The sequence below is a fragment of the Nycticebus coucang genome, chromosome 23, assembly GCF_027406575.1.
Source record: "Nycticebus coucang isolate mNycCou1 chromosome 23, mNycCou1.pri, whole genome shotgun sequence".
NCBI lineage: Eukaryota > Metazoa > Chordata > Mammalia > Primates > Lorisidae > Nycticebus > Nycticebus coucang.
In genome coordinates, this window is record NC_069802.1 from 11,451,952 (window position 1) to 11,468,459 (window position 16,508).

General features: G+C 47.2%; 1 protein-coding gene across 1 annotated transcript in view; it reads left to right on the forward strand.

Annotated features, from left to right (window-relative positions):
• The first annotated feature begins 1,096 nt into the window (after positions 1-1,096).
• BEND4 (BEN domain containing 4) overlaps positions 1,097-16,508 on the forward strand; it is a 35,531-nt gene continuing 20,119 nt past the window's right edge. Inside the window, exons 1-2 of the mRNA XM_053577825.1 lie at positions 1,097-1,619; positions 10,244-10,810. Of these exons, the coding sequence (XP_053433800.1) occupies positions 1,115-1,619; positions 10,244-10,810 (1,072 nt within the window). The 5' untranslated portion in view covers positions 1,097-1,114. The remainder of the gene's footprint in view (positions 1,620-10,243; positions 10,811-16,508) is intronic.

The window sequence follows — 16,508 nt, forward strand, 5'->3', positions numbered from 1 at the left end:
AAGTTTTTGTCCGGGGCTGGGTTTGAACCTGCCACCTGCAGGATATGGGGCCAGCGCCTTATTTCTTTAAGCCACAAGCGCCACCCCATAAAAAGGCATTTTTGAAATAAATCGCCATCCTAAATGGAGGTGTCAGGTCATTTCCTCCCCTCAATAGCACTGAGCCCAGCTGCTATGAGAATTGAGGACGAGAAATCAAATGACCTAGACGCATCAGCGCAACCCAGGCAAACACTCCTGCGTGCTGGACTCTGGACAACTAATTTCTTTCAACCTCACAAAGGCTCAGTTTTCTCATCTGTAGAATAGGGGGTAGTGATGGTGTCAAGCACTTCCTCGGGGCTCCTGTGGGGAACAAATGAAACAATGTAAAAGTTTCAAGTCCTGTGGGCGTTTATGTTCAGCCTGACCTCTGAGACCACAAGCTCAGAGCAAATCCCCAGGGTCACACAAACACCCTCGGGTTCAAGAGGTTCTTTTTAGGAGGTTGGGGGAGTAATTCCCCATTGGTAGAAAAACTTGCTGTAATTCACGAACTCTAGCGACCCTGTCTCAACTCCTACCACCCCTCTGCAACATCCAGAGTTTGGCGTCCTGCGAGAGGGACTCCCAGGATCTCGTCCCTGAAGCTGGACCCCACCTGCAGCAGCAGCAGCAGCAGCCTGGATCCACGTCTGGAGCTCCGAATACTCGCCCTGGTCAGAAGCCCCGTCCCCACCTTTTTCACCTGTTACCAGAGCGCCCTCCAGGGCCTAGCTCGGCTCTTCCCTCCCGGCGTCCGAGCCACCGACCCGGCGGCGCCAGGCCCCGCCTCCGCCCCCATTATCATTAGCAGATATTACCCTAAACACTTGCTCTTTACCTCCTTTCTCCCTCCAGGCATTGGCGAGGCGGCCTGTCAATCAGTGCTCGGGCGGCAGCCCCCCGCGCGGGGGCTCGGAGATGCCAGCCTTAGCGACAGGCGGCGGCTGCGGCGGCGGCCAAGGCACAGACACACACCCTCCCACCGGCGCGCACGGGGACCGAGCCGGCGGGCAGGCGGCGGAGGCAGCCTCGGAGCTGCGCGCCCAGCGAGGAGAGGACGTGCCCCGGGAGACTGGCCCACAGGCGCGGGATGGAGGGGGAGATGCAGCCGGCGGAGGAGGGGCCCAGCGTCCCCAAAATCTACAAGCAGCGCAGCCCCTACAGCGTGCTCAAGACGTTCCCCAGCAAGAGACCGGCGCTGGCCAAGCGCTACGAGAGACCCACCCTGGTGGAGCTGCCGCACGTGCGGGCGCCCCCGCCGCCCCCGCCGCCCTTCGCGCCACACGCCGCCGCCTCCATCAGCAGCAGCGAGCAGCCGCCGCCGCCGCCGTTCCAGGCGCAGACCTCCTTCCCCCCCGGGCCCGGCCGGGCCGCCGCCGCCGCCTCGTCGTCGTCGCCGTCCTGCACGCCCGGCGCGCCCCAGGGCCCCCTGAGGACCCCGGCGCTGCCGGCCGCTCCCGCCGCGTCGTCGTCGTCGTCCTTCGCCGCCGTCGTCAGGTACGGCCCAGGCCCGGCGGCGGCCGCGGGCAGCAGCAGCAGCAGCAGCAGCAGCAGCAACAACAGTAGCGACGGCGCCAGCCTGGAGCTCAGCGCAGGTACCAACTCTTGGGCGCAACTTTCCTTCCCGCCACTACTGGGGGGGGAGGGGACCCGGGAAGCAGAAGCCGGGGCCGCCGACCCCTACCCGGCACAGCCGGCGGAGGACAGTGCGGGTGTCGGGCGCACCCGGAGTCGCCCCACGCGCGGACGGCCACTTGTAGAGGCTCCCCCCGCCGCCGCGTCCCGGCCTCCGACGGCGCTCGCGCCTAACAGGTGGCTCCGCGGCGCGGACTCGGCGCCCGGGACGCTGGCGGGGGCCGGTCCGCGGCAGGGATCGCCCGACCGAGGGTTGAGGGTCGGGACCAGGACTTAGGGTGACAGTCGCAGACGCTCGGGAGAACCTGCAGCTGCTGAGGCGCCTCTGCGGCTCCGCCTCCTCTCCCTCATGGCTGCTTCACTCTTCCTTCCACTTCTTCCCTTTCCCATCCCGCTTTTCTCCATTTGGTTTTCCTTCTCCCTGCTCCTTTGCCTGGTCCTCCTCTCCTCCACCTCTCTGATGCGCTCTCACGCGGTCACGGACCACGCCGGTTGGGCTCTCGGGGTCCCTGTTTCTTTTTCTTTTCTGTGCGCTTGTGATCTTGGTGCGCGCGCCGCCTCTGTGCTTTTCTCAGCCCTTTCCCCACCACCCCATCGTCCCAGCTGGTGGGCGCACTACACCAGTCCCCTCTGCGCCACGCCGTGGGACTGGCACTCGCCTCAGTAATGGTCTTCAGGCTGGGATAGCTACATCCAACCCCCTCCCCTTAACTCCTAGAGCCGGGACACTCGGGTCCCCTCCTCCCACGTAGTCACCTTTCCCTATTCCGGTCCATGGGACACTGGCTATTACCCCGCGGCGGGGTCGTGTCGCTCGCGTTCATCTCCTACCGAACCTTGCCTAAATGCCTTGTGGGGAGCCCCCTCCCAAGAGTCCTTCTTTCTCCTGAGTCTGCAGTACCCCATCCCCTAAATCCCCCCCCACCCCCCCAATGTGCAACTCGCTGCCCGCCTGCAGTGAGGGAGATGGGCTGGTGGAGAGGTCACAGTCTGGGGCCTGTGCCCAAGGACGCTCTGCACTCCTCCAGGGCGCAGCCACGTTTATCGGTTCATCAGAACTAAAAGTTCCTGTTCTGGTCTTTTATGGCACTTTGCAGCCCCCCACCCCCCACCCCATGCTGCATATTAGTGAATCTTAAGACTTTTTCCCCTAGGAAAATAGACCATTTCTATAAACGAGTTATAGATATCTCTGCTAATATTTTGTTGTTTGTCAATATTTTGACACGTGAAGGATCGGTTTTGAGAAAGAAAATCCAATCACAGGTTGTGGTGAAGATTTGGTACGTTACATTCCTCACTGATGTGTTAGGTGCTGAAGGATTTGAGTGCTGGTCTCCTGTGGGGTGTTTTTTTCAGTTGTTCCTGGCCCAGTAGGCTTCTTTTGTCGCCTGTGGGGTGGGTTTTTTTTTTTTTTTTTCCCAGCTGTTCTGGCCCAGTATTCCATTGTGTTTTCATATTCTCTGGTAGGCTGCTCAACCTCTCCATTTTCTTCCTTACAGTTCTTCTGTTTCCCCCCCCTTACTGAACTTCCTGCTCTTTCTGGGTTCAGGGTCTTATTTTCTCCTGAACTCCTTGATCACGCCAGTGTTTATTCCCAAGATTAGCTTTGTCTTTATAGTTTATGTTGATTTCTAGCCATTCGCGTCCCTTCTGCGTTTTCTATATTTTGCTTACTCCTTTGCATAACCTTAGTTCTACCGTGTCCTCTGAGGTTTTTTCCTTTCTCTTTATCTGCTCTGGGCTGCCTTTGATCTCTTGCTTCTCCTTTCAGTCTTGCTGACTCTTAATCTTTGACTTCCCTTTATGCACTATAAATCTGCACCCTCAAATTTCTGTTTCCCATAGTTTTATCCTGCCCTATCACCTGTATTGTTTCTTTTTTATCTGCACCGGGTTCTTGCTTATCCTTTTCCTGCGTTCCTTTCTCCTTCCTGGCAGTTCTCTGCTAGCTTTCATTCATGTGAAGGGTTCCCCCCCACCCCTCCATTTTTTTTTTTCTATATGTTCTCTTTCAGCGTTTCTTCTAATGTCCTGTTTATTTTGTCTCTGTCCCCAGATGAAAACGCACATCATTGACTCTAAAGGACCAAAAGGAGGCTTTTTGATGCCCCTCCAACTTCCCTATATTTCCTTTTATTTTCAAGGCTATTTCTTGTTGTTAAAAGGGGTGAGCTGTATGGCACTGAGGGCTGGATGCCTAGTGCTTGTTGGAAAGATGGGAAAGAATTAATTAGCTAGTAGGTTTCCTCCATGGAGTAGGGAAAATAGCACCAGGGCAAAAAAAAAAAAAAGCCACAGAACTAGACATCTTGAATTGTGGTCAGTAATATTAATCACTGATGGACAAAGCCATCTCTTAACAGGCACAGTCATGTGAGTGGCCATCAGAGGGACAGCCGTCTGAAGAGCTGATTGGTTCTTTGAGAAACTAGTGGTTCCACTTTGAACCAATGAGCAAGAGTGCGCAAATAGACCCATGGCTATTTAAGCGTACTGGGTGGGGTGGCACCCTGCTTGTTACACTCTCACAAAAGTCTAATTGCAGTGTCTCAGGCCACCTTGTAAACTAAATAATAGTCAAAACAGGGCTGTGATGAAATGAGCCAAGGGTGGAAGATCCTTAACTGAGTGTCCAGAGTAAATGGCAGTGAAAAGATGAAAGGATTGAAGTGAGTCTTCTTTGCCAGTAAGGCCATAAACTACTGAGAAGAGAAATATATGATTAAAAATAGATTTTTTTTCAGCATTCTTATAAAATCTCATGAAGAGTATAATTTTCCTTAAAAGGGGTAATACACCATGGTTTTAAAAGCGTATTTTTCCTCTGTGGGAGGCTTAGAGTTAAAACCCACGTAGATCTTGATATGCAGCCTAAATTTGGCATCAGGAAATGGGAAATTGCATCTTTAAGCAGAGTACAATCAAAAATGAATTACAATAAATCCTATATAATTGCATAGGTCATTCTCTTTAATGAGATTTTATTAACCTGACTGTCAAGCTTTTGAGTCAGGCAGATATTTTATCTTCTTCAACTGATAAAAGTGTCAGCTACAAACCACCATATAAATATTCATAAATCTACACATCTGTGGCAGCCTATCAGCATCATTCTTTTGGACATTAAAAGCATTCTAATTACTTTCTGTCTAGCAGAGCTGAAATGCTGCCTGTTATAGTATGTGCTTGGCAGGCGTGATTGCTTTTGTTTGCCATCACAAATAGCAGCATCCTATTTTATATACCGGTGGTCCAGAAAATATTCAGGGATTGACTGAGCAGGATGAATATTAGGAAGCACCATCTGGTTTTGATAGCACCAAGTATATTAACTCATCTGTTAATTTTTGACACATCATTGATTTTTTTATTTAGAAAAATTGCATCCTGTTTTGCTGTGTTGATGTTTGCCATTATGAGAAAAAAAAATTGGATGGCATTTTTTTAAAACACATAGTTCACTGATTTAAGACAAGGGTGATGCTTTCAAAGATGCTTTCATTTTCTAAGTCCTATATTCTATGTCATGAAGTCCTCTCTTAAAAAGAAGTTAAATTAATGTTTAAGGAAACCATGTATGTTGAACAAGTTAGAAATCCTTTGGTACATATAATATATGGCTCTATGATAGTAGGTCACTAAGAAAAATTCCTACTTCTGCATTTTTAATATTAATATATTTCGCCCTTTGCTGGGCTAAAATCAAAAGGTTACCACTAATCTCGACTACTGTGATCTCCTTCATAGAAACAGAATTCTCTTGGGGATCCGCTGTGATGGGCAAATTCCATTCAAGGCTTTACTTACAAAGAACAGCAGTAAAGTGAGAGACTGATTGCCTACTTCCATCCCTCCTCTTATTCACTTATCAGATTAAGGATGGATTAAACCACTTAAATTTAGAAGAATTTCAAGAAATGAATTTTTTAATTAAAAAAATAATCATGGGTTTAGATTTTGGAATCAGACTGGGCACAATTTGCAGTGCGATGTTCTCCCCCAATAGACTGCACAATAAAGCAAAATAAATTAGAAATGGTCATTTTAGAATGTTTTGTGATTGTGATTTATAAACAGTTGGTGGTGTTTAATTTTAGAGAAGTTAGGAATAAAGTAGATGGTTGTTTTTTTTTTTTTTTTTCAGTTTTTGGCCAAGGCTGAGTTTGAACCCTCCACCTCCAGCATATGGAGCCGGCCCCCCACTCCTTTGAGCCACAGGCGCGCCTAAAGTAGATAGTTTTAAAGCCCATCTGTAAACTCTGTATTTCCCTGCCATCGCTTGAGTGGGGCAATCTATGATAACTAAAAAACAAAAAAACAACAACAAAACAGTTAAATCAAAATACATGTTTGCACTTTGCTCAGTTAACATGGATTAATAGCCTTTCAACTGTGTTCATATGAAAACAGAACCTTCCTCTATTTCTTGGTGATAATGGGCATCACACAATACTTGCGTTTCTAATTATATTCTGTCTAGAAAGCTAAAGGATTGCTGGCTGCAATATGTATTAAAAGGAAAGATTGGCTGTTTTCAAGGGTCATGGTAGTATTTTTTTGTGTATCAGTGTTAAAATACTACTCAAACAGGACAGTGCCTGTGGCTCAAAGGAGTAGGGCGAAAAGAGAAAAATATTCAACTTTGAGGGTTACAGTTGCTATTTTTGTGTATATCAATTCTGAGAGCAAACTCAGGATGAAGCATTTTTAAAAACTGCAGGCAAGAACTGTTCTATGATTATAGCTATTCACTCATACTCTGAGCGCACTTTAATAGATTATCTTCATAATGTAGTATATCACATAATGATTTTTTCTCAGCATGTCACGAGTTTATCCTTCAATTAAGTAAACAAATCACACTTGTCTCCCTAAGTCAGATTTTTTTTCCCCTTAAAAATCTATGCTTTAATGTGATTTATCAATATGATTAAAATAACTGAGTGTATTGTAGGACATTGAACAAATAATATTGGAGCAGTTCTTTCCAGGCAAGTCTATGTTAGCCTTTCCTTTCATATTTTGTCCCTTTCATCAAGGTTATATTAGAGGTGTATAGGCTGTAAATCAATTGGGACTATGCTGATTAAAATGCAAACAGTAAATACAACTCCAGGTCTAGAATGGGATTATAGGATTAAAATGAATGGGAACTGCTGTTGTGCTAGAATTGAAAATTCCCAATCAATATCATCCTTTGATTTTACTAATAGAAGAACAAAAACCAAGAGAAGAAATGAGTACAACTTTTTTTTTTTTTAAACAGTCTCACTATGTCGCCCTTGGTAGAGCTGTTCGTAGTAACCTGAAACTCTTGGGCTCAAGCAATTCTCCTGCCTCACCCTCCCAAGTAACTGGGACTACAGGCACCCACCACAATGCCTGGCTATTTTTTGTTGCAGTTGTCATTGTTGATGAGCAGGCCCAGGCCGGGTTCGAACGTTGCCACCCTCAGTGTATGTGGTTGACGTTGTAACCACTGTGCTACAGCCGCAGAGCCTAGAATACAACAACATTTTTTTTTTTTTTTTGTAGAGACAGAGTCTCACTTTATGGCCCTCAGTAGAGTGCCATGGCATCATACAGCTCACAGCAACCTCCAACTCCTGGGCTTAAGCGATTCTCTTGCCTCAGCCTCCCCAGTAGCCGGGACTACAGGCGCCCGCCACAACGCCCAGCTATTTTTTGGTTGCAGTTCAGCCGGGGCCGGGTTTGAACCCGCCACCCTCGGTATATGGGGCCGGCGCCTTACCGACTAAGCCACAGGTGCCGCCCGAGAATACAACATCTTAAAACTCCCATTTGGATGGTTCCACTATTTACTTTCTTGTTTGATTTTGGTCACTGTAAAGAAGTGACACCCCCAAATATTTGTGGGATTCAGAATGAGAGTCAAATGTAGGCTTAACCTCATTTATCAAATAATTAAAAAGGATAAATCAAGCTAACAGATTGTCAGATGAGAGGATTCATCCACCTACCCTGACAAATGTACCATCGTAATGAACAGGTTGACTTTGGAATTTATAGCCAACCCACGAAGCCCACCCCCAGCTTCATCTTCCACCAGGACGGTCTCAAATGCCCACGTGTGGATGCTCCATCCAGACTTCCAGGCTTGGCACCACGGTCTGTCTTTGGGTTGATGGCTCAGGGAAGAGACCAGCATGAGTCCTCAATGATCCAGGAGACATTCCTGGATCTTGGGTCCCTCACTTCTGGGGAGAGGATGGGCTGTGGTAGGTTTAGGTAGAGGTCCAGGAGGACCTTTGTCTGATGGCAGGACTGCTCTAGGAAGTGCCATCCCGCTCAAGAAAAGCACAGTCTGGGTGGCGCCTGTGGCTCAGTGGGTAGGGCGCCGGCCCCATATGCCGAGGGTGGAGGGTTCAAACCCAGCCCCTGCCAAACTGCAACAAAAAAATAGCTGGGCGTTGTGGCGGGCGCCTGTAGTCCCAGCTGCTCGGGAGGCTGAGGCAAGAGAATCGCTTAAGCCCAGGAGTTGGAGATTGCTGTGAGCTGTGTGATGCCGCGGCACTCTACCGAGGCAATAAAGTGAAACTCTGTCTCTACAAAAAAAACAAAAGCACAGTCTGTAGACTCAGCCTGCCTAGGGTGGTCTTGCTATCCCCTACCCAGTCAAGTAGATTTGCAAATGCTGTCCAATCTGAAATGCTCTGTGTATTTGCAAGAGTCCCTGCCATTGTTCAGAGACCATGCTGGCCCTCACAGTCCAGTGCCGTCTGTGGTCCCCTCCTGGTAGAAAAAACGTGGCCTCTGTGTTTTGACTTAGAGTTTTCAAGGCATTTGGGAGCAGTAGCATTTTAGAGATTTGGGAGATGGCAGGGATGCTTCCGCTGTGCCAGTGCTGGGGCTTTACATATTTTTATCTAACCAAAAAGCTGGAAAAGTATGCTTTGCTCCATCTCCCCTCCCTATCTTAGTTACTTCCTGAAAGAACAGTCGGGAAGGGCGGCGCCTGTGGCTCAAGGAGTAGGGCGCCGGTCTCATATGCCAGAGGTTCTAACCTAGCCCTGGCCAAAAACCAAAAAAAAAAAGAACAGTCAGGAAAAAGAACATGATATCTGTGTTGGCTCATTGTTCCCTTGAGCACTTCACTATTTTTTATTTTAAAAGTTTCTTTTTTCTCCAGAAAAAAGACAAAGCAAAATGGTCAGCAAGTAGCTAGTTACATTTCTATCATAAACAATATTTATTTGGCATCTAAAATTGCCAGTGTTTTGTTTGTTGCCATTATTATGGCTGTGGCAGGGCAGGAAGAAGAGGCATCCTCATACCACTTTGTAAGCCCTAGAAAATTGCTCTCTGTGGGCGACGCCTGTGGCTCAGTGGGTAGGGCGCCCGCCCCATGTACTGAGGGTGGCGGGTTCAAACCCAGCCCCGGCCAAACTACAACAAAAAGTAGCCAGGCATTGTGGCGGGCGCCTATAGGCTGAGGCAAGAGAATCGCTTAAGCCCAAAAGCTGGAGGTTGTTGCTGTGAGCTGTGATGTTAGGGCACTCTATTGAGGGCGATAAAGTGAGACTTTGTCTCTAAAAAAAAAGAAAAAATAAAGAAAATTCCTCTCTATGTTTGTAACTCGCCCATGCTGGGTGGCAGTCAGGAAAGAAGAAAATTTGCCCCGTGTCTTTTATCTTTAGGGTGAATTTTCAGGACCCTTACCCTGACAACATTAAATCACATTTTCACAATTTGGGGTTTATTTTTTTCCTCCTTTGTTTGTTTCCGCAGTTTGGTTGCTTTCTGTTTGCTTTTTGTTTTTCACTGCTTGACAATCTGCTTTAGAATTGGTGTGGGGGGGCTCAGAGGCGCACACGCCACGTGCCATTTTAGGAGGCCTGTCAATCTAATGAAGAGGTCTTGAGAAGAGGCATCTCTGATTCTTAAATGAAATTGATCAAGGTCAGCCTAAACATTGGCCTTGACAAGAAATCCAAGTTAGTAGGTAAATGAAAGAATAGTGCGCGCAGATGTTGGATATGTTTTGTGCTCATCCTTTGCCCATAGGCCCACTCTTTGCTTTACATTAGATTTCTAGTGAGCTCTTCAGAAAGACTTATCTTTCTCCTCCAGTTTGCATCTGGGAGCTATGTACTCTCAGCAGGGATTGTATCAGCTGATTAATAGCAAGGGCGTAAGGGCACTCCAGAAATAGAAGTAATGATTGCTTTAAGCCCTCCTATCAATGAGGAATTGAGTCTGCTGTGGCTGGCTCAATTCATTAGAGGAAAGATATTAATGAAACCAAAGGTGTGAGCTCCTCGGACCTGTGCAAGCCGGCGATGCCATAGAGGGGGACATCTCTGTATGGGCCCAGAGTTGCAGCCCAGCCATTTCCCAGAGTGAGGGGACAGGGGTGACTCATCAGGCAGCCCACCAGTTGCAGAACAGCAGGAAGCTATGTGTTCTAATAATAGTGGAATCACTGTGTCATCTTGGCTTAAGACAGGGAGTAGAAATACATATTTTTAACATGTTTGAATGTTAAATTCCAAATTGAGGCCCTTAATTGATCTCTGGCCTTTGGCTGTGGGTCACTGACGTGTCCTTTTGTTTGTTTCAGAGAGTCGCATGATCTTGGATGCCTTTGCCCAGCAGTGCAGTCGAGTTCTCAGCCTCTTGAATTGTGGAGGTAAACTTCTGGACTCCAACCACTCTCAGTCCATGATTTCTTGCGTAAAGCAGGAAGGCTCAAGTTATAATGAAAGACAGGAACAGTGTCACATTGGGAAAGGGGTCCCCAGTCAGACCTTAGACAGCGTAGACGTGGAGACGCAGTATGTGCAGAGGAAGCAACAGACCTCGGCCTTTCTGAGGGTTTTCACTGACTCGCTACAAAATTACCTGCTCTCAGGGAGCTTTCCGACTCCAAACACCTCCTCCGTCAGTGAGTATGGCCACCTGGCCGACGTGGATCCTCTGTCAACCTCCCCTGTGCATACGCTGGGAGGTTGGACCTCCCCAGCAACATCTGAATCCCACGGTCACCCGTCCTCATCTACACTGCCGGAAGAGGAGGAGGAGGAGGAAGAGGAAGGCTACTGTCCTCGATGCCAAGAGCTGGAGCAGGAGGTTATTTCACTACAGCAAGAAAACGAAGAGCTCAGAAGGAAGCTGGAGAGCATCCCAGGTATCCTGCCGTACTACTTGCAAAACACCTGCAACTCATTCCTCTCTGTTGTCCGTCCGTCTGTCCGTACGTATGTGTGCCTATATTTACGTGCCTAATTTTTTTTCGGGCAGCCATGTAGAAAGATCGGAAAGACAGGTATGCACAGAAGTCCTGGTGCTAAACAGAAATGTCAGGACAAGCTTTTAGCCTGCCCTGTGTCAGCTATGGTGTTCTTAGGTAGCTGTGGAGACTATACTCCCATCAAAAGATGTCTTTATCATTACAAAAGTAATTCCTAGCTTCCACATTGAATGAGATCAAGTGATAAGAGCTTGACTTTCTTTCAGAAAGTGGTCTTGTTCCTTTAAAGTGGCTTTTGTATTTCTAAAACGTTGATGTATGCGTTTTGTTGGTCAGGGATAGAAATGAAAATGAAATGATATTTCAGAGGCAGGACTCAAGTAGCACTGAAGTAGGTGAACATAGGAACGGTCTCTTCTGTTCCATTCATTTCGCTCACCTTGGCTGGGCACGATGGCTCATGCCTGTAATCCTACCCTCTGAGAGGCCGAGGCGGGTGGATTACTTGAGCTCATGAGTTCGAGATCAGCCAGAGAAAAGTAGATTCTACCATCATCATCTCTACTAAAAATAGAAAAACTGAGGCCAGAGGATCACTTGAGTCTGAGCTGGAAGTTGCTATGAACTATGATGCCACAGCATTCTACCCAGGCCGACAGCTTGAGATTGTCTCAAAAAAAAAAAAAAAATTTCCCTCACCTTTCTTGGTAAGTTTCAAAAGGCATAGCCTTTTGTTGTTGTTCTTGTTGTTGTTGTTGTTGCAGTTTTTGGCTGGGGCTGGGTTTGAACCCACCACCTCTGGTTTATGGAGCTGGCGCCCTACTCCTTGAGCCATTGGTGCTGCTCATAGCCTCTTTTAAATGCGCAGATTCCCCTTAAAACGTATTGAAAACCTATAAAGTAAACCTCGTAGGTCAAAGACAGACCAGTAATAAAGCTGGCTCCAAACTATTTGTGTCCCTGGCTAAACAAGAGGCATTTCCTGGTTCGGCGCCTGTGGCTCAAGCAGCTAAGGCACCAGCCACATTCACCTGAGCTGGGAGGTTTGAATCCAGCCTGAGCCCGCCAAACAACAATGACGACTGCAACCAAAAAAATAGCCAGGCGTTGTGGCGGGTGCCTGTAGTCCCAGTTACTTGGGAGGTGGAGGCAGGAGACTTGCCTGAGCCCAGGAGTTGGAGGTTGCTGTGAGCTGTGATGGCACAGCACCCTACCCAAGGCAACAGCTTGAGGCTCTGTCTCAAAAAAAAAAGAGGCATTTCCTGTCTCTTATAGAGAACCCTAGATTTTGAGAGCAATGAAGACATTTTTATGGCAAGACCTTCTCTAGGTTGCAGAGTCATTTTTTCCCGCTGTTTAGAAAAGCACTGATTTCACTTTTATCTCTGAATTCACCCCAACATCCACTTTTCATACTGTTAGCTACGTATTTTGAGTGGCGGAAGATGTAAGTTTTGGACACTAATTTGAAGAAAAGTATAGTGAGGGGCACACGAGTTTTGCACGTAATAAGAGTATTTTCCCACATAGTAATGGTCCTAAGTGGGGGTAGATTTTCCTTAAGCAGGGTCACTCAGTGGTTCCAGTAGGCCCCCCTTGTTCTAAAGGTCAGTCCATTACCATGGAAGGACCTGGGGCTTTCCTGGTAGAATCTAACCTATAGGCCAGGTGTGGTGGCTCACGCCTGGAATCCTAGCATTCTGGGAGGCTGAGGTCAGTGGATCACCTGAACTCAGGAGTTCAAGACCAGCCTGAATAAGAGTGATACCTCCGGGCGGTGCCTGTGGCTCAAGGAGTAGGGTGCCGGTCCCATGTGCCAGAGGTGGCAGGTTAAAACCCAGCCCCGGCCAAAAACCAAAAAAAAAAAAAAAAAAGAGTGATACCTCCTCTCTACTAAAAATAGACTAGGCAGGCATAGTGGCAGGCGCCTGTAGTCCCAGCTACTGAGGAGGCTGAAGTGAGAGGATCACTTGAGCCCAAGAGATTGAGGTTGCTGTGAGCTGTGACACCACAGCACTCTACCCAGGACACAGAGTGAGGCTCTATGTCAACAACAACAATAAAAAAACAAAAAAAAAAAAAGGAAAGGAAAAAGACACAAAAGCAAAAAGTCAACTTGGATCAGGAATATGAAGGGCTGAGAGATTTTTTTTCGAGACAGAGTCTCACTGTGTCACCCTCGGTAGGGTGCTGTGGTGTCTTAGCTTATAGCAACCTCAAACTCTTGGGCTTAGGCAATTCAATGGCTGAGAGATTATTAAAGGAAGGAAAACAATGGGAGAGAGAGTTAAGTCAGAATAGTCACATTTGTTTGGAAAGTCACCTGTGGCCAATGCTTAAGTTAAAAGAACTCCTAAAGGATAGTAGTTATAAAATAGCATATCTCATCTAATCTGAGATGTCAATGAAGGTAAAACTTACCCAAGTTGCTAAGAGGAAATCACAATTCCCCCATTATCTTATCCATAAACACATGATATGAAACATGTTTTATATTAAAATACGAAACAGTGGGTGGTGCCTGTGGCTCAGTGGTTAGGGCACCGGACCCATATAACGAGGGTAGCTGGTTCAAACCTGGCCCCAGCCAAATTGCAACGAAAAAATAGCTGGGCGTTGTGGCGGGTGCCTGTAAGTCCCAGCTACTCAGGAGGCCGAGGCAAGAGAATCGCCTAAGCCTAGGAACTGGAGGTTAACTGTTGAGTTGTGACGTCACAGCACTCTACCCAGGGCAACAGCTTGAGACTCTGTCTCTACCAAAAAAAAAAAAAAAAAGAGGGCGGCACCTGTGGCTCAGTGAGTAGGGCGCCGGTCCCATATGCCGAGGGTGGCGGGTTCAAACCCAGCCCTGGCCAAACTGCAACAAAAAAAAAAAACCCAGGTGTTGTGGCGGGCGCCTGTAGTCCCAGCTGCTCGGGAGGCTGAGGCAAGAGAATCGCGTAAGCCCAAGAGTTAGAGGTTGCTGTGAGCTGTGTGACGCCACGGCACTCTACCCCAGGGCCATACAGTGAGACTCTGTCTCTACAAAAAAAAAAAAGAAAGAAAAAAGATGAAAAACTGTCTTAGCTTCATAAAATGGAGTAAATTGTTTGAATTTCTTTTTTTCTTTTTTTTTTTTTCTTTTTATTTTTTTGTAGAGACAGTCTCACTTTATGGCCCTCGGTAGAGTGCCGTGGCCTCACACAGCTCACAGCAACCTCTAACTCCTGGGCTTAGGCGATTCTCTTGCCTCAGCCTCCCCAGTAGCTGGGACTACAGGCACCCGCCACAACACCCGGCTATTTTTTTTTTTTTTTTTGGTGCAGTTTTTGGCCAGGGCTGGATTTGAACCCACCACCTCCAGCATATGGGGCCAGCATCCTACTCCTTTGAGCCACAGGTGCCGCCCCTTTTTTTTTTTTTTTTTTTTTTTAAAGATCATGGCAAGATCTTTACGAAGCACACACTTCGTAGAGTGCTTTGGTGTCACAGCTCGCAGCAACCTCCAACTCTTGGGCTTAGGCTATTCTCTTGCCTCAGCCTCCCGAGTAGTTGGGACTACAGGCGCCGGCTACAACACCCGGCTATATTTTTGTTGCAGTTGGGCTGGGGCCAGGTTCAAACCCACCACCCTTGGTATATGGGGGCAGTGCCCTACTCATTGAGCCACAGGCGCCGTTCCCTCCCCCCCCCCTTTTTTTTTTTGAGACAGAGCCTCAGGATGTAGCCCTGGGTAGAGTGCTGTGGCATCACAGCTCACAGCAACCTCCACCTCCTGGGCTTAAGTGATTCTCTCTTTTTTTTTTTTTTGTAGAGACAGAGTCTACAAAAGAGTGCCGTGGTGTCACACGGCTCACAACAACCTCTTAACTCTTGGGCTTACGTGATTCTCTTACCTCAGCCTCCCAAGCAGCTGGGACTACAGGCGCCCGCCACAACGCCCGGCTATTTTTTGGTTGCAGTTTGGCCCGGGCTGGGTTTGAACCCGCCACCCTCTGCATATGGGGCTGGTGCCCTACTCACTGAGCCACAGGCGCCGCCCTTAAGTGATTCTCTTGCCTCAGCCTCCCAGGTAGCTGGGACTACAGGCGCCTACCACAATGCCCGGCTATTTTTTGGTTGTAGTTGTCATCGTTTGGCAAGCCGGGGCTGAATTCGACCCCACCAGCTCTGGTGTATGTGGCTGGCGCCTTCCCACCAGCTCTGGTGTATGTGGCTGGCGCCTTACCAGCTTGAGCCACAGGTGCCAGCCTAATTGTTCAAATTTCTAAAGTAAAATAATTATAACACATTAAAATACCTTGACATTTTCTAAGTACCAAAAATAGGGAAGAATGTATTTATTATTAATCTTTTTAATAAGTTTCATTTTTTTAATTTAAAGTACACAACATGATGTAGGATATGTAGATAGTAAAAAGGTTACTAGAGTGACGCTAATTGACGTGCATATATGGATAGATCAGTTAGTTCTCTCCAGTAACCTTTTTACTATCTGTTTTTATAAGAGGAGTAGCTAAAAACTACTCCTTTAAGTCTGCACCCTAAATACATATAGTTTTATGACGTAGAATCCTTAGGTTGAACATGAGCTCTTGTTTACCCTACATATCTGTCACTTTGCACCCTCACTTAGATCTGTATCTCCCCATCTCCACTCCTACCACCCTGGTAGGCGCTGGTTTGTTCTGTCTCTGTATATATTTGGTATTTTTTATTTTTTAGACTGTGCATATCAGTGAGGCCTTGAGATTTTTTTCTCTTTTCTATGTCTGGCTTATTTGACTGAACATAATGTCATCCAGGCTCATCCGTGTGTCTGTGGCAAGATCTCATTCTTTTTTTTAGGGCTCACTAACGTTTCATTGGATATGCAGCTGTACAGCCCATTTCTCTATTCATCTGCCTGTTAATGGACAATGGACACTTAGGTTGTTTCCACATCTTGGCTGTTTTGAATAATACTGCAATGAAAATAGAAGGGCGGATAATCTTTATAGGGTAGTGATTTTATTTCCTTTGGGTATGTACCCTAAAGAAGGATAACTGGTATGGGAGTTCTATTTTTAATTTTTTTTTTTTTTTTTTTTTTTTTTTTTTGCAGTTTTTGGCCAGGGCTGGTTTGAACCAACCACCTCCGGCATTTGGGGCCAGCGCCCTACTCTGTTGAGCCACAGGCGCTGCCCCTATTTTTAATTTTTTAAGAAGATTTTGTACCATTTTCCATATGGCTTGTATCAGTCTACATTCCCACCAACAGTGAACAAGAGTTCCCTTTTTTTCACGCCTTTGAAATCATTTGTTAGCTTTTGAATTTCGATGACAGCCATCCTGATGGGTGTGAGGTGGTATTTCTTTCTTTTTTTTTTTTTTTTTTGTAGAGACAGAGTCTCACTGTACCACGTGGCGTCACACGGTTCACAGCAGCCTCTAACTCTTGGGCTTACGCGATTCTCTTGCCTCAGCCTCCCAAGCAGCTGGGACTACAGGCGCCCGCCACAACGCCCGGCTATTTTTTTTGTTGCAGTTTGGCCGGGGCTGGGCTTGAACCCGCCACCCTCGGCATATGGGGCCGGTGCCCTACTCACTGAGCCACAGGCGCCACCCATGAGGTGGTATTTCATAGTGTTTTTGATTTGCAATTTTCTGATTTTGC